The 21,762-nt window shown below is 43.8% G+C and overlaps 1 protein-coding gene across 1 annotated transcript in view; it reads left to right on the top strand.

Annotated features, from left to right (window-relative positions):
• EXOC2 (exocyst complex component 2) overlaps positions 1-21,762 on the top strand; it is a 274,558-nt gene that overhangs the window by 54,137 nt on the left and 198,659 nt on the right. The window contains exons 4-5 of the mRNA XM_073550138.1: positions 13,155-13,268; positions 17,964-18,088. Of these exons, the coding sequence (XP_073406239.1) occupies positions 13,155-13,268; positions 17,964-18,088 (239 nt within the window). The remainder of the gene's footprint in view (positions 1-13,154; positions 13,269-17,963; positions 18,089-21,762) is intronic.

The raw sequence follows: 21,762 nt of genomic DNA, 5'->3' as shown, positions 1-21,762 counted from the left end.
GTATTGTCACAGGGCCCCTCTACCCTGACTAACCTCAAACCCTGTGCCTTTTTCTCTAAGAAGTTGTCTTCGGCCGAGAGAAACTATGTGTCAGTATCTAGTCCTGGAATCTGTTTCTCTTGCCCTTAGACTTGCCCTTAGTTAACATGGATCTTGATGTTTCCACGTCGGCCATCTTGCTTCCTGCCAAAGCTGTATATAAAGCCAGCACCTGCTCTGATTCATTGCTTGTGTATTATGTATTGGACTTTGTGCCTCTGCAGTCCCAAGCCTGGACTTACTATCCCTGTTGGTCCTCTCTTAACGGCGGAGTCCTCTGCCAACCTGCACGTCTGGATCCCTGCCTGCTGACCGAGTGATTGCTGAACACTTGACTTCAGGAACCTCTGCCTGACTACACCTGCGGTGAAGTAAGAACTCCAGCCAGCTAGTGTGTTCCTCCGCTCTGCAAGAGTCTGTGTCTTGTGCCCGCATTGCTCAGTGACTTTGCATGCTGTGTCGCAGAGTATCAGCTCTGCTTTCATATTGACTGAACATTTATCTGGACTTATATGCTATATTGCATTCAGATCATTAATACAATATTGCTTGCGCAACCCACTGTGTCTGTAGTCTCTTTGACCTAGCCACTGGTGTCCAGTTGTATCCACTAGTATCGTGACACTATGATGTTGGTAACAGGGAATTGTTAGCGGTTAAATTGGCCTTCGAAGAATGGAGGCATTTTTTGGAGGGGGCCGTTCATCCCATTACGGTCATCACTGATCATAAAAACTTGGCCTATATCGAGTCTGCTAAGAGATTGACCCCCAGACAGGCTCGGTGGGCACTTTTTTTTTTCTCGATTTCATTTTACCATCACATTCCGACCAGGGTCTAAAAATTTAAAGGCAGATGCCTTATCCCGAAGTTTTGATTCTGTGTCCCCTCCAGAACCTCCTTCCTCCATTCTTCAACCGGGAGTGGTTGTAGCTGAAATCTCCTCTGAGTTACAGAGAGATTCTGGAAGTACAAGCACAAGCTCCCAGAAATAAACCCCCAAGTAAATTATTTGTACCCGAACAATTCCGTCTCACACTCCTTCAAGAATTTCATGATTCTGTGTTAAGTGCACACCCTGGTATTGCAGCTACCCGGGGGGGCAGTAGCTAGGGGTTTTTTGTGGCCCTCTATGGGTACTGATATAAAGAGATTTGTAAATTCTTGTGGGGTGTGCGCGCGCTCTAAGGCTGTGTTCACACACAGCGGTTTTTTTTAGCGGTTTTTACCGCGGTTTTCACTATAAAACCGCTAAAAATAAGCTGCACAGTCATTTCTATGCATTTTGCACTTTTTGTGCACATTGATGCGTTTTTTACCGCGAAAAAAACGCATCGCGGTAAAAAACGCAGCATGCTCATTAATTTTGCGGATTTTTCCGCGGTTTTGGCTTCTCCCATGCGTTTAGAAACCGCTACGGTAAAAAACGCATCAAAAACGCGCAAAAAACGCCGCGGAAAAATAGGTGCGGTTTCTGGGAAGGGATTCAGGTTTTTGTGCAGAAATTTTCTGCAACGTGTGCACTTAGCCTAAAAGCTCTCAGGTCCGGCCAGCCGGGGAATTGATGCCTTTGCCAATTCCGGATAAACCATGGACACACCTGTCCATGGACTTTATCACTAATCTTCCATCTTCCAAGGGCTACTCAGTGGTATTGGTAGTGGTTGATAGATTTTCTAAGCAAGCTCACTTTGTGCCATTACCTGCGTTACCATCTGCTGAAACCTTGGCCCGCTTGTTTATACAGCACATTGTTCGATTGCATGGAGTTTTTGTGAAAGTGGTGTCGAACAGGGGTGTGCAATTTGTGGCCAGGTTTTGGAGAGCGTTTTGTATGAAGTTGGGGGTCACGTTGTCATTCTCCTCTGCCTATCACCCGGAATCCAATGGACAGACTGAACGCACCAACCAGTCGTTGGAGCAGATTCTGAGATGCCTAGCCTCCTCCAGACAGGAAGACTGGTGTGAGGTATTGCCCATGGCAGAATTTGCATTCAACTGTCGTATTAATCAGTCTACCGGAAAGTCTCCCTTTCAGGTCAATTATGGGTTTGTTCCGCAGTTTGGGGAATTTTCCCGTATGGATTCGGATTGCCCTGGTGCCGAGGGGATGGTACAACAGTTAAAAACCCTCTGGAAGGAGGTGCAGGGGATCATCTCCAAAGCCCAGAAGTATAAACATTTTGCGGACAGGAGGAGGGGGTTGGGTCCTGCGTTAACAGTGGGGGAAAAAGTCTGGTTGTCCACCCGTAACATCAAACTTAAAATAACCTCTACGAAGTTGGGCCCAAAATTTATTGGCCCATACAATATTGTAGAGGTGATCAACCCGGTGGCATACAGATTACAGTTGCCCACCTCCTTCAAAATATCTAACGTCTTCCACAGGTCCCTATTAAAACCTGTGGGGACAGTTAGAGAAGATCCCTCATCTGTGGCTCCACCAGTGTTGGTAGGGGGTCAACTGGAGTACGAGGTAGGGCGCATCATTGATTCACGGTGGGTGCGCCGGAGACTTCAGTACCTTTTTCAGTGGAAAGGATATTCCGGGGAGGATCGATCATGGGTTCCGGCCAGTTCGGTGCACGCTGATCGACTGGTGCGGGCTTTTCATGCCAGATACCCTGAGAAACCTGGAGTGGGGTACTGTCATGGTTAGGACATGGTTAATGTCCTGTTCTCACAGGGTTAACTTTTGCCGGCTTCTCTTTGGATCTGGGAGGGGTATTTATACTCAATCCAGACTAGCATTCTCTGTCAGCTATACTGTTATTCTGACTGTGTGTCTGACCGACCCCCCTGGTGTGCGTGTATTCTGCATTGCTTGTTTGATTCCCGTGTATGACCCGGCCTGTCCCTCACTCTGTACTCCGTTTCTCGTTTTGGTACTATTGTCTTCTCCGGTTCTGACCTCCTGGCTTGGCTATCGTTACTCCGTTGCAGTTTGTCCCTATTGTACCGTCCATTGCCTGTTCTGGTTTTCTGATCTATTGCTACGTCCTGACTATTCGCTCTGTCTAACCCTTTGGTACTGTCCTGCTATCTCGTGCTTTGACCCGGCTTGATCTGGTTTGTGTCTGTCTATGCCCCTTGGTAACATTGTCCTGTAGTTACCTTTCTAGGAGTTTCCCTGCAGCTCCTAGCTCTGTGGAGCTTAGGCCACGCCCCCAGCAGTCACGTGCTTCAGGTCCTGGAACATGCATCGTCACCGCTGCTGCCCGCTCCACAGGTATCTTTGAGCACTGTTTTTGTACTCAGGAGATGGGCACTGGCTCAGTGAGCAAGTGCAGTATGGTGTTCCTGACAGTACAGTGCCGCGATCGCAGCGGCCTCACGCTGAGTGCCGCGGCGATCGCGTGTGGGTGTCAGCTGTATGTGAAGACTGACACCCCACAGCAATGCCCACGATCGATGCTAGCACCGATCGTGGGCATTTAATCCCACTACTGACAGCGGCATAGAGAAGCGTCCCTGCGCGCTCCCACCAGAACAACACAATGCAATGCATGGAGACCCACGGCACCAAGATGGCCGCGGGGTCCTTCCTGGTCCAGTAGGGAAGGTGGCTTGGGAGCGCCTGCTGAGAGCAGGCATGCCTCCTTTCCTGCCTGTCAGATCGCTAATCTGATACTCTGCTGTGCAGTGTCAAATCAGCGATCTGATGTAAAATACTAATGTCCCATACTGGGGCAAAGTAATAAAGTTAAAAAAATATATATTATAATGTGTAAAAATATTTTATAAAGAAAAAATACAAAACTACATTAAAATTTTAACAATAAATACATTTATTTATGTAAATTAAAAAAAAAAAAAAAGACAAAAGTACCCATGTTTGGTATCGCCACGTTCGGAACAATCCACTCTATAAAACTGTCCCACTAGTTAATCCCTTCAGTTAACACCGTAAAAAAATAAATAAAAAGGCAAAAAACAATGCTTTATCATCATACTGCTAAACAAAAGTGCAATAAAACGTGATCAAAAAGAAAGATGTAAATAAAAATGGTATCGCTGAAAATGTCATTTTGCTCCACAAAAAACAAGCCGCCATACAGCTCCATCAGCAGAAAAATAAAAAAAGTTTTATAGCTCTCAGAATAAAGCGATGCAAAAATAATTATTTTTTCTTTGAAATAGTTTTTGTGTAAAAGCGCCAAAACATAAAAAAAAAAAATGTGGTATCGCTGTAATCGTACTGATCTGAAGAATAAAGCTGCCTTACAAATTTTACCACGCGCGGAACAGTATTTAAAAAAAAAAAAGCAATTCCTGAATTGCTGGTTTTTGTTCATTCTGTCTCCCAAAAATCGGAACATAATGTGATAAAAAAAATGTCATGTGCCCCAAAATGGTACCAATAAAAACGTCAGCTCGTCCAGCAAAAAACAAGCCCTCGCATGACTCTGTCGGCCTAAATATGAAAAATTATAGTTCTCAAAATACAGTGATGCAAAAACTAGTTTTCACAATAAAAAGCATCTTTTAGTGTGTGACAGCAGCCAAACATGAAAACCTGATATAGATCTAGTATCGCTGTAATCGCATCGACCTGAAGACTAAAGAAGAATCACTTATACTGCACGCGCAACGGCATAAAAATTAAACAAAACCAGTTTTTCACATGCTGTTGATTTTTTTTCGTTCTGCATCCCAAAGATAGCAGTAAGGCTCGGCGCACATTTATCTTGTGGTCTGCGCTGAGCGCTTACATTGAGGATTCCGTGTAAATCTTTGAAATACATGATTCAGACAGAATCCCAGCGGAAAATTCCCTATAATGAGGCAGATGGAGGCACTGTGGGCGCCATAGTACCTGTGATCCAGGGGTGTCCGTCTTTTTAGTTTCGTATTAAAGTGCCGTCAGCCCACAGTTTTGTGCACTTCTAAAAAGAGGGAAACCATGGAACAGAGGCTAGATGGAGTCCAGAGTAATTCTGCTGCCTCACTATAGAGAATGGATCCATTGGGGGTTTCATCTGAATCACGTCCCTCAGAGATTTAAATGGAAGCCCAAAGTAAGTGGTCAGTGTAGAGCGCCAGATAAATGTGATCCCAAACTTTATGTAAAATGTTCCCAATAAGAGCTTGAACTCAATCCACAAAAAAAAAATCAAGTGCCCACTCAGATCTGTCATCTGTTAACGGAAATATAGGGCCTCGTTACTGGTAGCACAAAGGCTCTAGAAAAGCGAAATGGCTCCTCACCCTCCAAAAGAAATTCAGCAAATTCTCTGCTCCCAAATCCAAATTTCCCACTCCCTTCTCAGCCCCAGTGTGCCTAAACCACATTTAGCACCCACATGTTTGGCATTTCTGTAGAGAGGAGAGCCCGCCTAACTTAAAGGTGCGTGTCTCCAGAAGCACGGGCTGGGCATAATGTACTGGTCACTACAACGTAATGGTCACTACAGCGTACTGGTCACTTCAACAGCAGTTTGCAACTTTCACTCAGCTACATCCACTGCTGCCTGTTTCTGGGAAAGCATCCATGAAGTCAAAATCGTCACTATATCTGTAGATAAATTCCCAAAGGGGTATAATTTCCAAGATTGGTTACTTGAAGGGGATTCTACTTTTCTAGCGCTTAGGGGCTCTGTATATGGAATTGACAAACTAGTCCAGGAAAATCTGCGCTCCAAGAAGTAAATAGCACTCCGTCCCTCCCGAGTCATTCCGTATGGCAAAGTAGTACTGTACAGCCACATATGGGGTATTTCTAAATTCAGCAGAAATCGTGGGACAAATTCTGGTGCGATTTTTTTTTTTTTTTTTTTTTTTTTTTTTTTTTTTTTTTTCCCATTTCCCAGTGTGAAAATGTAAAACTTGGGGCTAACAAACAATCTTGGTGGTAAAAATGTAAATTATTTTTTCTTCTCTGCCCAATGGTATAAAAGTTTGTGACACACTTATGGTGTCAGTATAATCACTGCACCCCTAGATGAATTCATTGAGAGGTTAAATTGGTAAAATGGGGTCACTTATGAGGAGTTCTGCTGTTCTGGCACCTCAGGGGCTCTGCCAATGTAACATGCCACCCTCAAACAAGTGAAGAAAAATCTACACTGTAGTATGGTGCTTCTTCCCTTCTGAGCATTGCACTGTGCCTCAAAAGTAGTTTTTGACCACATATGGGGTATTGGTGAAGTCAGGAGAAATTGCACAACAGACTTTGGGGTCCACTTTCTCCTTTTACCTTTTGTGAAAATACAAAATTTGTAGCTAAAAAAGATTTTTGAGGGAAAATATATATTTTTATCTCCATAGTTCCACGGCTCTACGCTATAAACTTCTGTGAAGCACGAGTGGGTTCAAGGTACTCAGTACACATCGAGATAAGTTCCATAAGGGGTCTAGTTTTCAAAATGGTGTTACTTGTTGGGGGTTTCCACTGTTTAGGCACATCAGGGTTTCTCCAAACATGACATGGCAACCGCTAATTATTCCAGCATATTTTGCATTCAAAAAATCAAATGGTGCTCCTTGGACCGAGAGCGAGCGTCCTTGCTTAGTGAGTGCTGTCAGCCATTTCTAATATGTACTTACTCTTAAGATATAGTGACACCCTGCTTTTAGCTCACTGCAGAGTGATTTCAATAAAAACAACGAAAAACACCAAGAAAAAATGTCCAAATTTAATTTATTACTAATTAACACATATATAAATTAATAAATTGTATATAAAAAATATGTATGTATATAAAATATATATGGTAAGGGGGTCAATGCCAAAGGGCACAACCAGGGACCCAAATTTGCAGTATTAAAATTACATATAAAGACAACAAATACATATATAAATAGGTACAATGAGTGAAAATAAATAATAACAATATATATATATATAAAAAAGTGACCGTGCTAAAGTGAGTTAACTGAGCAAATATAAAATACAAAAAGCGAAGAAATATATTTTTTATATATTATTAGTGCAACAACAATATATAGGATGTTAAAATTCATGTGTGTGTATATATATATATATATATATATATATATATATATATATATATATATATATATATATATATATATAAAAAATATATAAATATAAATGGTGAGTCAAACATATAACAAACTCTATAATATTATGCTCCCAATTAACAACGTGACACACAAAAATGCCCACAAGTAGAAGTGAAAAAGGACAAATAATAAACGCTATGTGCAGTACCTTTGCTGCAAGGGTCCCCGGGATGTGCCTGCCCCGACGCGCGTTTCGGCGTACCTTCGTACCCCCTGACGATACCATATATATTTTATATACATATATACATACACATTTTTTATATACAATTTATTAATTTATATATGTGTTAATTAGTAATAAATTAAATTTGGCCATTTTTTCTTGGTGTTTTTCGTTGTTTTTATCTTAATTACCGAGTGTCCTTTATTATTCCATGTGTGCTAATCTTTTACCTAAATAACATCTTTATATTGCACTTTTTCCTTGAGTTTATCTTAACTAGAGTGATTTCAAGTAGAGTACAACAGATAAGTGTAAAGACCCCGTCACACATATCGATCTCGCTAGCGAGATCGCTGCTGAGTCACAATTTTTGTGACACAACAGCGATCTCACCAGCGAGATCGCTGTGTGTGACAGCGATCAGCGACCGGCCCCCCTGCCGGTATCGCTGATCGCTGCAGGAAAGGCCAGGACTTTTTTTGGTCGCTGGTCTCCCGCTGGCCACCACGCATCGCTGCATGTGACAGGCGGGAGACCAGCGATCTGCTGGTAACTAACATATACATCGGGTATCCAAGGGGCGTGCGTCCCTTAGATACCCGATGTGTACGTTAGTTACCATCGCGCTGATGCAGGGAGCTGGTAACTAACGTACACATCAGGTATCTAGGGACGCACGTCCCTTGGATACCCGATGTGTACGTTAGTTACCAGCTTCCTGCATCAGCGCGCTGGTTACTAACGTGCACAGCGACGCCGGGCACTGGGCGTTGCTGTGCTGATCCCTGGTGAAGCTGTCTGTTTGACAGCTCACCGGCGATCACATAGCAATTCACCAGCGATCCTGACACATTGATATCGTTATCAGGATCGCTGGTGAGTCGCTATGCGTGACTCCAGCCTTACACTGATACTTTGACCTCTCATCTCCAGAAATGCAGTTTTGGCGGAGGGAAGCAGAGGTGACTGTGAGCAGGAGAAATGATATAACGGTTTGTGATGTGCCACAGCCAAACTCAGCTGTGCTGTCCCTCTCCCTCACTGACTCATGCAGAATGTTAGACCAGGAGATCAGAGCTGTCTGCTTATGATTGATCAGCATTATTTGTGGTAAATACATACCCCAGTGAAAACTGTCTGATATCACCCACTTGAAGTTTAAAAAGTTAACTCATTAGGTGCCAGATACTTTGATAATATCTCTACAATGGAGATGCAAAATTATTTAAAAAAAAAAGTTTTTTGGAAAGCAAATAATGAAGCTATTGTTTTCACAAGCACTGCAGCTTTGTATGGTAGTTATTACTATTGAAATAAATATACAGTAACTCATTTTTACTGGCTCAGCATCTCCTGTATTCTACTGATTGGTGTTTGTTCAACCCATGGGATCTTCACGAATCAAAAATTAAAGGCATGGCAAAAAATATCTCAGCTATACTGTACTCATGAAAACTAAGCTTTAATATCCTCATAATGTGTAACTCCGTTAAATTCTTTATAATCCTAGGTATCTTCAACTAGGTCAGGAGCGATGGCTAACTTGTGCATCATTTTATTTGTGCTGTAGCTAAATGATTTACTATGCTCTGACAAGATAACAGCCGTGTGCAATAATTTAAGCACCTATTAATCTTGTGTCCGAATAATGTTTTTTCCCCCCATCTTTTATTATTAGCCAATAAGCAGTGTATAATATTAGCACTGGCCAATAACCGAGTAATGCCCTAAGAGATGATTTTCAACTACAAAGTGCAAAATTGTAATAATAATTCAAACTATTCTATGAAAAGAGTCCCAATATGGTAAATAATTATTAGTAAAGGCAGCACCATGCTTATTACATGCACGTACAGGAGACAGTGACATGTATAGTTTCTCTAAGGCTACTTTCACACATCAGTTTTTTGCCGTCAGGCAGGAACCGGCTATTTTTAGAAAAAACGGATCCGGCATAAATTTTGGAGAACTGTAGAAACGGATCAGTTTTTCTGCTGGATCCATCTAGCAGGTTATATCTGTTTCCTGGGGGCTGGCCAATTGGATCTGAGCATGCGCAGACTTAAAAAAACGGATCCGGTGGCTGGATCCGTCTTTTTCTGGATCCGGCGCCCATAGACTTTCATTGTAGCAAAAAGCCGGAAGCGTCGGATCCGGCGCTTCCGGCTTTTTCGCCGGAGACAAAAAACGTTACAGTAGCCATTTTTTCCAGACGCCGGAATGAGACAAGTAGCCGGATCCGGCAAAAAACGGATGAAACGCAATGCCATCCGGCGCGATCCGGCGCTAATGCAAGTCAATGGGGAAAAACTGGATCCGGCATTGCATTTTGCTGGATCTGGTTTTACAAAAAAAAGCCGGATCGCGCCTGACGGCAAAAAACTGATGTGTGAAAGAGGCCTAATTCCACAGCTCCTGTAGTTTCGATCATTTGAAAAGTCGCTTAGGAGAGAGAGAACTATTCTCGCCTGCATTCATTAGATGTCAATCATCGTAAAGACCCCCACTCTCTATTAAAATGCACATTCTGGCTCAATGTTAGGAGTTAATAGGATTCCTGTTTTGTCTTTGCTCATTACATGATCTGGCCACGGCGGTCCCATTGCCCCTTGTAGCATATCCTTTCTTTCCTGAGTGTTAAAGTTCTCAGTGAGGAACATGTCAGCAGTGAGCTATGAAAACATGTATATGTGGGAGGCCTGATCTCCAGTGTATGATCTCAGCCAGACAGATCTGCGCTGTAATCCAGGTTACTTTTCTCCCATTGCAATTCCCAGGGCTACATGGGAAGCAGAGAAACTTGAGTTCACTTGTCTGCGACTAATGCACAAATTATTTAATCTAATTTTCTGCTACGGATGCAAAGTGGAGAATTCCAGAAAATAGTCTTCTGATGTGAAGAGCTCTGTTATATAACGTAATATCTCATTTTGGGGTTATTCAGATATGTTATAGAAATCGCATTGACTGCTGGATTTGACAAAGGGTATCTCTTGGCTGCCCCAGGCCCCTGACTTACACATCTGTTGAGTAATGCGGTTATGCAATGATGCAAAAAAGGGAAAAAGATAAGTAGGCTTATTTTACCTTTTTAAGGTGCTTATTGAAGCTGCAAATCGTCTCTTTAGGGAAGAAAGACTGGACCTCTAGGCCCGCCTATCGGAGGTGGCAATACTAAGGGTCAATATCAACCCTTGCCATGTGATTTAGAATAAGAAGCCAATCCAGAAGCTCCATTTGCAGAAACGTGTTTCAGGGTGTTTGCCTCTCATCAGTGTAGATCAGGAGATCTAATTTATCTGGATGATAGGCTTATGACATGGTAGCACTGATGAGAGACAAACACCTGTACACATGTATCTGCAACTAGTGTCTGGTTTTGGCTTCTTATCCGAAGTCATATGGCTAAGGCCCTTTTAAATAGTTAATATTGACTTTTAGGATTGCTACATCTAATAGGTGGCACTTGAGTTCCTGCCCTCTTCCTTTTTAAATAGGCATATTTAAATTCCCAGGGATCATTGCATGACATATAAGTCTCCCCGTGCTGATCTCCACATGGAGAAACGTTACCCTTTAACCCTCCCTACTAGGATAAAGCTGGGATTCAGTGTGTTATTAATTTTATCAAACTTTTTAGGGCTCATGCCCACTTGCGGTGAAATCGGACGAAATCAATCCGATAAAAAATCAGATTGAATTCGGACCAAAGTTAATCTATGATTGTGTCTTCATCTGCGTATTTTTTCCAGATCGGATCATGATCTGGCTGGAAAAAAATCACAGCATGCTGCAATTGCAATCAGAAATCGTATCGTATCCAGTAATAGAAGTCAATGGTACGACAAAAAAAAAAATCACACAGCACTCCTACCATGCGATTGCTGTCTGATTTTTATGCATCGGTGTCCTTTTGAAAAGCCGGTGTTGTGAGGGAGCGCAGCATCAGTGACATCACCGCTATTCACTGGAGCTGTTCTCGCACCAGGCTGACCTGCTGTGACCTCAGAACCGTGGGAAAATGTCAGGGATGAGGTCACAGTAGTTCAGCCCGGCTGCGAGAACAACTTCAGTGAATAGCGGTGATGTCACAGAGGCAGCCTGACCCTCACTGAACTCTGGAGCGTGGGAAAATCAACTGGCATTTTCCCATGCTCAAGAGGTCACTGCAGTTCAGGCTTTGAGGGAGCGCAGAATCAGTGACATCACCGCTAGTCACTGAGGCTGCGCTGGCAGCATCTCATTCATTCACCAGTAGTTTGCAGCCGGGACGGTCGCATCTTAGCACCATCCAGGTTGCAAACTGTATTTTCCCCAGATATGGATTACGGTGTGGGACAGAGAGACGGACAGGTATGGTAAATTGTTGGTTTATTATTTTTATTACAGAAGAACGAGGGCTTCGCATGGATTAGGTGTGTTTGTAAGTATGGTTTAATTAAGAACAATAAAGGAGTCTGTGTCTTTATTTCAAATAAAGGATTTTTTAATGGGTGTCTGTTTTATTTACTATTTGACTATTTGGGGTTAGTAATAGGGGTGTCTTGACACCTCTCCTTTACTAAACTTGGGGCATCAACCTCCTGAAAGGTGACCTCAACCCCCTCAACTATTACCCCATATGCCACCGCTACAGGGCAGTGGGAAGAGCAAGGCTATGTACCAGAATTGGCGCATCTTAGACGTGCGCCTTTTCTAGAGCAGCTGAGACCTGATGTTTTTAGCCATGGGGGGGGGGGGCACTATCCACGGTCCCTTCTTTGGCTATTATCATCAGCCCTCAGCTGTCTGCATAGCCATTGCTGGCTAATAATCATTTATGAATCAAATACATGTCCAGAATTTTGCACACACACTATACTAATTGTATTTGTCACTGACGTGTGTGTGTATGTGTATAATATATATATATATAATGTGTGTGTGTGTGTGTGTGTATTTTGATTTATAGCGATGTGTAAATCACAGAGAACTGCTGTATGTAAAAGCTCATATTAAAATCGCATTGCAGTCTGATAGCAATCGCACTGCATTCTGATGTAAATTGGATGCTAGGTGTGAAAAATCGGATTGTACTCGCATAAAAAATGCATCACACTTGCATTATACTCGTCTGACTCTCCTGCATCAAAATTGGACCGATTTTTAAATTTCTATTGTGTCGCCAGCCTTAAAGGGGTTATCACTAGAAAAATAGATAATCCTGCATCTAGGGAGTTTTTCATAAGACACTGTTTTATTGTAGCCATAATAAAATCCATATATAGCGCCCATATGTGTAGTCTAGCTCGCTTGTTTCGGACTGAATCAGTCCTTCCTAGTGGTTAAAGAGGTCGTCCACCAGCAATCTTTTATTTTTTCTTTACAGAAGGACTTCACAACTATGAGCTAAACACATAGAGCCCCACTGCTGTGATCTGTGTGGTAACTTGACAGCAAGTGTACAAATTCCCTTCCGTGCCACCACAGGTCAAATTAAGTATTACACCTTTCCTGTTGACATTTGGTGTTTGATAGGACATGTTTAGTCCTGACAAGCAGTACAGAGATTTTGCTGTCACTGTAGCATCATACTACAGCCTGTCAATTTGCGAGTAAGTTGGTATTCACCGTAATGTTTAAGTCACAGTTTGTTGCCTGATGCTAAGATGACAGCAAAATCTCAATGAGGCTGAACCTATAGAGGTCGTGGGGAACAACTAACAGAATGCTAGTGGGCATGGGCCAATGCTTAGAGAAATTGAATCTATGAGAGAGAGAAAGAAAAGACGGACTCCAAAATGTGAAAGCTTTTAAAAGTAGTAAAGCTTTTTATCTTTCAGAGAAATCAAAAGTATTTTATATACATGTTTATGTTTAGCCTAAATTTTACAACGGTTCTCGGTGCTCTTTTTAATCTTCACTCATATTTCTACTTTTGTAGGGGAAAGGTTCCATACTCAGACATTGAGGTGTTGTTTCCTGGGAAGAGTGGAGAGTTCAATAGTGAGAAGTTTTCTGCTACATGGTATCTGATAGAAAATCACTCTTCTGCAAGGTAAATGGAGGACCTGTGATGACCTGTCTTGTGTGTTTGTACTAAGTGTAAAATTGTTCTGGAAAAATTAGTGTGTGATATTTAAAGTAACCCCTGTGGATACACGAGGGTGAGTGGGTGCTCTCACCTGCTGGCCCGGCTCTCGTTAGACAGAACGCACGGGCCAGGGCTCATCCCACTGAATATCCATACTCCTTTCCGTGGACAGAATGCTACTCAGACAACACAGGGTGAGAGTACCACACTCTCGTAAGACTTTCTTGGATCACCAACAGTCAGCAACATAAGTACATTCCCAGCAAGTACACAAGATGGTGCAAATCACAGTCTCAACCTTCCGCCGACTTGCCCGGGATTAGAACGTTCGCATCTTTGGGGCATTCAGGGCCATCTACCCCAACCAGTAGCACCCCACTTTTGGCGGGCTCCCACAGAGAAGGTATGTGGCCAGGTGACCTGATTGGAGAACCCTGATTCGGACAAACGACTTTGTGGGCTCAGTGATGGACAGTGGAGCAGATCTGAGTTCCACCAGCTGGAACCGTGGTTCCTGAGCTGACATACTATAGAGTCATACCAGTGACAGGAGTAGAGCCCTTTTAGATCCCACAGCTCTCAATTCCGGGCATTGTCCCACAGAATTGGTGGAAGGTGGGGGTAGATTGTTTATTTTAGACTGCATATTTGTCCTCCAAGTTGTGCACACTAGTACATAGCAGGGGGCTGATGCAATATGTAATCGGCTGGCATTCCACAAATTAATATACAAGGGTCAACAGACAATCTCACATGAAACAGTGGCTCATGTCCCTTGACCTACTGACAAAGAAGCAGTGCCTCTAGAATAATAAGCATAATTCACCCCCACACCAGTGGCCAGGATGAAACGGTGTCATCACATTCCCTCCCAGTACACCTTCACAAAACAGCAGGTACTACCAGCACCACGTTATATTTGTACAGCACTGGAGCGGCACAGACACGAAACCTCATATCATATACATCTGACAGCCAGCTGACTCGGGTCCCAGCTGTTTTATTCATTAGACGTACACAGTGCTGGTCATGATACATGTGGCTTTACAGAGAAAGGGGCTGTACCTGTAAACCCTTCCTGGACCCCTTCGGCCTAATTGAGGATTGCCAAGGTGGGGGGGGGGCTGTTTAAGGTTTTATAAAAAGTATTTCTGTTCCCAACAGTGGCAGGTCCTAAAAAGTGGCTACTCATTGTAGCAAGTGTGTGCTGTGTATTCCTATTAATCAGATGATTGCAGAGTTAAAGGAGTTTTCTACTTTAAGAAAAGTGGAGCCCAAATACATTTATAATGAAACCTAACAACCAGAGCAGGTATTCATCTACCCCGGGTCCAGCGTCTGCTCACATGTCGGTGTTTTAGCCGCAATGACATGAAATTGGCTGCTCAAATCACCACTGAAGGAAAAAAAAAATCAGAATGCCTAAAAATAACGAAGAACCCATTGTAAATAAGTAGAAAATCCCCCATATACTCGAGCTGCATTTGTGTTTTGCTCTAACATCTGTGGGTTCCGCCACCTTTCCACTCTCTTGGCCTGTATTTAACCTATGAAAACGTGATGTTAAATGTATTCTGGGCACTTCTGTTTTGCTTTTCTTGCCTATGTTTTTTCCTTCAAGGAAATGTCTTGCTTGAGACCTGAAAGGCTACTTTCCTGATTTAGCAGACATTGCAGACTGCGGAAACAATTCTTTCACTTTTCTAGGTTCTGAAAGTTTTGGCATTGTCTTTAGTGTCTGTATTTTGTTAATATTTGTACATACTTGTAACTTCCATTTCGTCCTTGGCGGCCCATCTGCGTAATCTGCTAGTATCAACTATCCACTATTTATGATGACGTACATTGATTTTTCTTACATAGCAGCCATTTAACACTTTGCTCACTTCTACAATCCAAATATCTTATATTTTCCAAAATGTCTCATTGCAGTGAGACTCTGGTCAAATTTCCATAATTAGCAAAAATGGACTTCTAAGGTGATTTGGCATGCTGGAGCAATTTTATTATTTAATAATAATATATAATAATCTTTATTTTTATATAGCGCGAACATATTCCGCAGCACTCTACAATTTTCACACATTATCATCACTGTCCCCAATGGGGCTCACAATCTAGATGTAACAACCCTGCTGGCATCACTGCATGGCCTCCCATCCCCGCACACCAACTTACTCACTGCTCCAGGTCATGTGGTGATTTCTGTCTGCTGCCAGCTCCATGCGCTATGCCTCTTGTTTTCCTGCTTACTCTCCATGTTTCCTGACTGTGTGTATAGGGGGGCGGCACCTGAACTCTCTGCTTCTTATGCAGTCAGGGTGCACCGATGTAATCTGTCCCTGACCAATCACCTAGAGCCCTTGACTATTTAGGTCCGCCACACCCACTAACCCTTGCCTGTGCAATGTCTCTACTCAGTTAGCTCCTTGCTACTGAGGAAGCCAGGCCCTGTCCTTTGTCTTGCCTTCCTTGAGAGGCTTTACTCCTAGCAGTTCTAGTTCACTCTGAGTGCCCGCCAGGAGGCTTATATCCTGGTCCCTGTCTTGTCCTAGCCTTGTCTGAGTACTTGCCTGGTACTTCTTTGCTTGCCCTCCAGGAGGCAGAATATCCAGGTCTCTGTATCCTTTGTCTGTTGTTCCTTTCCCTGCTGTGTCTTTCCCTGTGTCCTCCCTGTCTGTACCTTGCACCCTTGCAATCCCCGCCTACCTTCCACCTTTGCAAGCTCCGCCTACCTTTTACCCTTGCAAGCTCCGCCTACCTTGTAGCCTTGGAAGCTCCGTCTACCTTGCACCCTTAGCCTCCAGGGCCTAAGGAGTTAGAACCAAGAGAAGGACCTGTGCTTGTTGACGTATCTTGAGAAACGCTGTGAATGCGGGAATCAACTGTAGCTTGTTCATAGGGCCAACATGAGGAGCCATTGAGAGACCGCAATGGGTAGAGACGATACAAAAACCCGAATTGTATCCAGAAGATACTAAGAAGCTCCTGAAGCTTCTACCAATGTAGACAATAATGTGCCACCATATCTGCTAACTAACTGCACTCCTTTGGCTCTGCCTACTTCGCACTCCTGCTTTTGTCATATTCCATTCTCTCCTATCCGTACCGCTCCTGCTGGGTGACCAGGACCCTACCTGTTCCTTCGCACACCGTGCCTGTCTGCCCTCTGTTCCAAGCTGTGCCCGCCTGCCCTGTGTCTCCTCGCGTGCCCGCCTGCCCTGTGTCTCAAGCCGTGCTTGCCTGCCTTGTGTCTCAAGCCGTGCCCGCTTGCCCTGTGTCAGCCTGCTTGTCACTCGCACCTGTCCAGGTGTCCTGTTCCCGAGTGGGATCAGCAGCCACAGCCAGACACCACCCTGGAGTGGCACCCGAGAGCTATCTGCCGCACAAGCCTGACCTCACCATCAGAGGCTCCAGTGAAGACCGAGGTAGCTGTCGTAGTCACGCCCCTTCCAGGGTAGTCTGGTTTGTGGCACAGTGGGGCCACAACTCCCGGCTCGTGCCATTCAGTATGTTTTTGGAGTGTGGGAGGAAACCCATGCAGACACGGGGAGAACATACAAACTCCTTGCAGATGTTGTCCTTGGTGGGATTTGAACCCAGGACCCCAGCGCTGCAAGGCTGCAGTGCTATCCACTGAGCCTCAAATGCAAGGTTCTTTTCTTGAAGTCCAGTTCCTATTAGCACTGGAGCTCCCGGTTCCCATACAGTTAATTCTATCTGTTTTATTGTCAAAAAACAGGTTTAAAGGGAATATGTGACCAGTTTTTTACTAACCAATCAGAGAGCAGTATGATTTAGAGACATAGACCCTGATTCCAGCAATATCACTTACTGGGCAGCCTACTATAATTTGATAAAATCACAGTTTTCTCATCAGGAGATTATTAATAGAGACTAGTAAACCTGCTGCTGTGTAGTCCTCCATATTCATGAGCACAGTCTAACCCTTCCCCTCTACTGATTAGCAGGTTTTTGCCTATCCACAGTGAACACAGAAATCTGCCAATTAGTGGTGTGGGCGGAGTTATACAGAGCTCAACATTCAGAGAACTGCTAAATCGGCAGCAGACAAAACAGTGATTTAATCAAAACTGCATCAAATAGCTCAGTAAGTGATACAAATCTCTGGAATCATGGTCTCTTCCCCTACATCATTCTGCTTTCAGATGGGATAGTAAAATCTGGTGACAGATTCCCTTTAAGCATGGAAGCAGAGAATTCTCAGTATAACCATGTCCTGGTCATAGCGCACATATGCATTGTGGCAAGATCATACATGTGCATTAGCTAACATCTTTTCCCTGATGATTGTTGTGCAAATCAGTAATAGATTCAAGTCCATGTATGACAGCACCTTGTATAAGAAGCCTAACTTGGGAGATGTGCAGCGATAATCACATGTGCGCCTTCTAACAACCTGCCCCATGGCAAGCAAGGTGGAAGATGCTAGAAAGGAACTGCTGGGCAACAGTTCTTGTAAACCAAGATTGGTTACATGATGATCATTCTGCTGGTTTACTTTCTGAATTGCTGATTATCATTAAGAGTGTATGGGACATATTTGTGTATTCCATCCAGTATGGTTCTGCAATAATGCAGTTGTACCATCTTAATCAAATAATGTATTATTTTTATGTTTTGTCATTATGAATCTAGCTTTGAACAACTCAAAATAGGTGCCAACAACTTGAAAAAACAAGCAAGCAAGAAAAATGAGGGGAACGTTGCTTATGTGAAAGGAGGACTTAGCACTTTCTTCGAGGCACAGGATGCATTGGCAGGTAAAGATCTGAAATACTACTTTTAATATCACTATTATCATTTTGAAAAGTATTTTTGGACAAATCCCTGTAACACCTTTGAAAGATATTCAGATCCATATATTAAGGGCATGCATGGATGATCAAAGTCGACTTATGGGAGTGTACAGTTTTTATTCTTTTGTGAATATTTCACAGTGAAAAAGAGAATCTTATAAGCTATTACAGGTTTGAAGTGTTACTAAAAGGAATCTGTCAGTAGGATCAACCCTCTTAGCCGTCTATATAGGCACTCAGGTAATTGGAAACTGAAGAGAATGACACCTTGATATCTGCAATCCAATGTCTTATTAAAGAGAAATTCACATTTTGTTAAGATCTCCCTGAGAATCTGTCTCCAGGAGATTATTATAAATGAAAGGAAGTGTTACAATTGTGAGACATGTAATGGCTGACAGTCTATCATAATCGCACACAGCTTTGGAGTAAGGTCAGAAATGACATAGTACAGCAGCGCTAACTTGGTATAGCAGAAGTGAAGTTTGTCTCTTTGCAAAAAACATTTGCAGTATAATTTGTCATCTAATAGTGCTTCAGCAACCATCTCACGAGCAGTCAGTGTGGGTGTAAGGCAGTACAGCAGAGTTGACAGCACTGTGAGAAGACAGCTGTAAATGTGTTGTGTTTGTAATGAGGTAATGTTTAGTTCTGCTGTACTGTGTTAGTTATAATCTGGCACAGCTCTGCAGCAGAGCTGACAGCACTGGTAGAAGAGAAGTGTTGCTGCAAATGTTTATGAGACACGGTTCACTTCTGTTGTACTGTGTGTAATGTTCTCAGTGATCTAGATGTGATTATGAGAGCAAAGTGTCAGTCAGTACATGTCTCACACTGGTAATGCCCCCTTTTATTTAAAGCAATCTTTGGAGAGAGATTCTCAGGGAGATCAGTGTCTGTCCCATAGATCTTAAAAGCTCACTTACATTTAAGAAAAATGTGGAATGCATCTGATCGCAGATATCAAGGTATCCTGTTACTCCGCTTCCTATAGGGGGTTTTACACATAGCGATATCGCTATGAGTGATACTTACCTCCGACCGGCTCCACCGCTGTCCATCGCTGATCGCGCGAGAATGTCCGGCTCCATTTCTCGTCGTCCGCTTCCTGCTGAGGCTTCCTGCTGTGACGACGAGCGACGCGTGGAGGCGGGAGGACGTCAGGATCGCTGTGTGTGAAAGGTGAGTATCGTGCGCTGCGTCGCTTCTGCATCGCTGTGAGGTCTGCCTGTGTGACAGCTCACTAGCGATCATTTAGCGGTGCACCAGCGATCCTGACCGGGTCGGATGGCTGGTGCATCGCTAAATGTAAACGGCCCTTATGACGAACATGCACATGTAAACACCTCAGGAGGGTAGAGCCTGCTGACAGATTCCCATAATGCATATAAAAGTTTTGGCAAGCATGATGTGAAGCTTGGAGAAAGGCTGTGGAGTTAATAAGGCAGTTTATTTATTTGCTAATTTTTACAGTGTTTCTGCACTTTTCATTGCTTTCTTTAGCTATAAAAACACTGCCAAAATGTGCAGAATTTACATGCTGCAGTTTATTTCACTGCGTTATTCGACACGTTTTTATTGCGATTTTGTCGCTGCGTTTGTCTTTTTTTGGTATGATATGGTTACAATGAAGCTACTTTGTTTTTGATTCTTCCTGGTATTTGGCTTTGACAAACCTTGATTGATATAGTCACGTGTGGATCACATGTGCTTTTAGTGTAAAAAAAAAAAACAAAAAACACTGAAAACACGTATGCATTTTTTTCTGCAACTTTTCCGGTTCCAATTATATATTCAGTTCTATGGAAAATACGCAAAAGCTCAGCGTTACTCGCAAGAGAAATTGACTTGTTATGGTTTTCAAAAACACACCACAGCATAAAAAAATGCCCAGTGGGCATGAGATTTCTATTACTCTCATCCACTTTGCTTGAACTGAAGGGTACCTTATTTTTCGGACTATAAGGCGCATCGGACTATAAGACGCACCCCAAATTTTCAGAAGGAAAATAGGGAAAAAAGATAATGTGTCAAATGGGGGTCCGTCTTACAGTCCGAATTCAGCTTACCAGGGAAGGGATCCGGCAGAGGGGGAGGAGTGGTCACAGGGGTCGTTCGGTGTTCCAGGCTGGTGCGGTGGCCTCTAAGAAATCCCATCCCAAGCTGGTGCGGTGGCGGCTCTGTGCTGGGGCACGTTGCTGTGCTGGGGGGCTGTGCTGTGGGCACTGTGCTGGTGGCGCTGTGCTGGAGCACCGTGCTGTGCTGGGGGCACTGTGCTTGTGCTGGGGCGCTGTGCTGTGGGCTGTGCTGCGGTGCTGAGCTCAGGTGCAGGGGCGCTGTGCTCAGGTGCAGGCTCCGCAGGCATTTCCTCAAAGCCCAGAAGCCCCCGCACATCCGTTGCTGCCATGTTGCGGTGGCCTCCGGGAACATAGATGCTGGGAACATGGCCGCCGGTCCGGGGACTGCGCATGCTCAGGTTCAGATCTCGCCCCAAGATCTCGGGAGATGAGCTCTCGGGACGAGATCTCGTTGCCGAGATTTAAATCTCATCTCCCGAGATCTCGGGACGAGATCTGTACCTGAGCATGCGCCGTACCCGGACCGGCGGCCATCTTCCCGGTGTCCATGTTCCCGGAGGCCATCGTAACTTGGCAGCAACGGATGTGCGGGGGCCTCCAGGCTTTGAGGAAATGCCGGCGGAGCCCCCCCCACGGAGACCAGAGAGCAGCTGCCCCTGCATTGGAGCACAGCCCGCCGCCACCACCACACCACAGAGCCACGCCGCACCCGCACCAGTGAGTATATTGCGACCATAAGACGCACCCCCCACTTTCCCCAAAAAATTTTTTGGGAAAAAGTGCGTCTTATGGTCTGAAAAATACGGTATGTGCCCACTATCGGTAAACGCTGCGAGTTGGACCCTGTGTACTTGTGCAGCATTCAACCTGCAGCATCCAGATGTTACAGCGTAGTGGATGGGATTTCAAGACATCCCATGTCCACTATGCATGCACCAACGCCCACGGATCACCCGTGGAGACGAACATGTGCCGCGTCTTTCAAGACGTTAGTCTCCGCAAGAGAAATTTCACCCGTACAATGTATTGGACGCTGTGAATCCACACGGTTCAGTGATCACATGTGGAGTCACCTGCGATCAATAGCTGGCAGCGCTTTGGACACAGTGAACATGCGCTGCGTCAAAAGCGCTGCCAATTCCTGCTGCCACTCAAAAAAATCATCATGGGAACTTACTGAACCTAAGAGAGCCTTTACTGAAATACTGAGACAATGGGAGTTGTTTTAAAGAGCGATAATCTGAAAATGACCTATTGATTAAGTCAGGTTTTTGTGTTAAATGTAACGTTTTTAAAATGTTTAACAATGTTTTTTTTTTTTTTTAATCACAATCTATATTAAAAATAAGCAATACAATTTTTGCAATTTTCACTGTGGCCACTTTGTTTTTTTAAGAATATGACTGTAACTGTACATATTCACAATGTTCGGACCATGACCTTATCTTTTGTATTGAAGCTGTGAAATTATCTATTGTGGCTGTTGGATCCTGTGTTATCAACTGAATATAGAGGTGTTACCTGTCATTGTAATCCTGCCTCTGACGATAAGGAGCCTGC

Source organism: Dendrobates tinctorius, unplaced genomic scaffold (assembly GCF_039654945.1).
Source record: "Dendrobates tinctorius isolate UK_male_01 unplaced genomic scaffold, ASM3965494v1 ptg000163l, whole genome shotgun sequence".
Classification (NCBI taxonomy): domain Eukaryota; kingdom Metazoa; phylum Chordata; class Amphibia; order Anura; family Dendrobatidae; genus Dendrobates; species Dendrobates tinctorius.
Note: the sequence above shows the minus strand (reverse complement) of the source record. Positions and strands in the feature narration are given on the sequence as shown.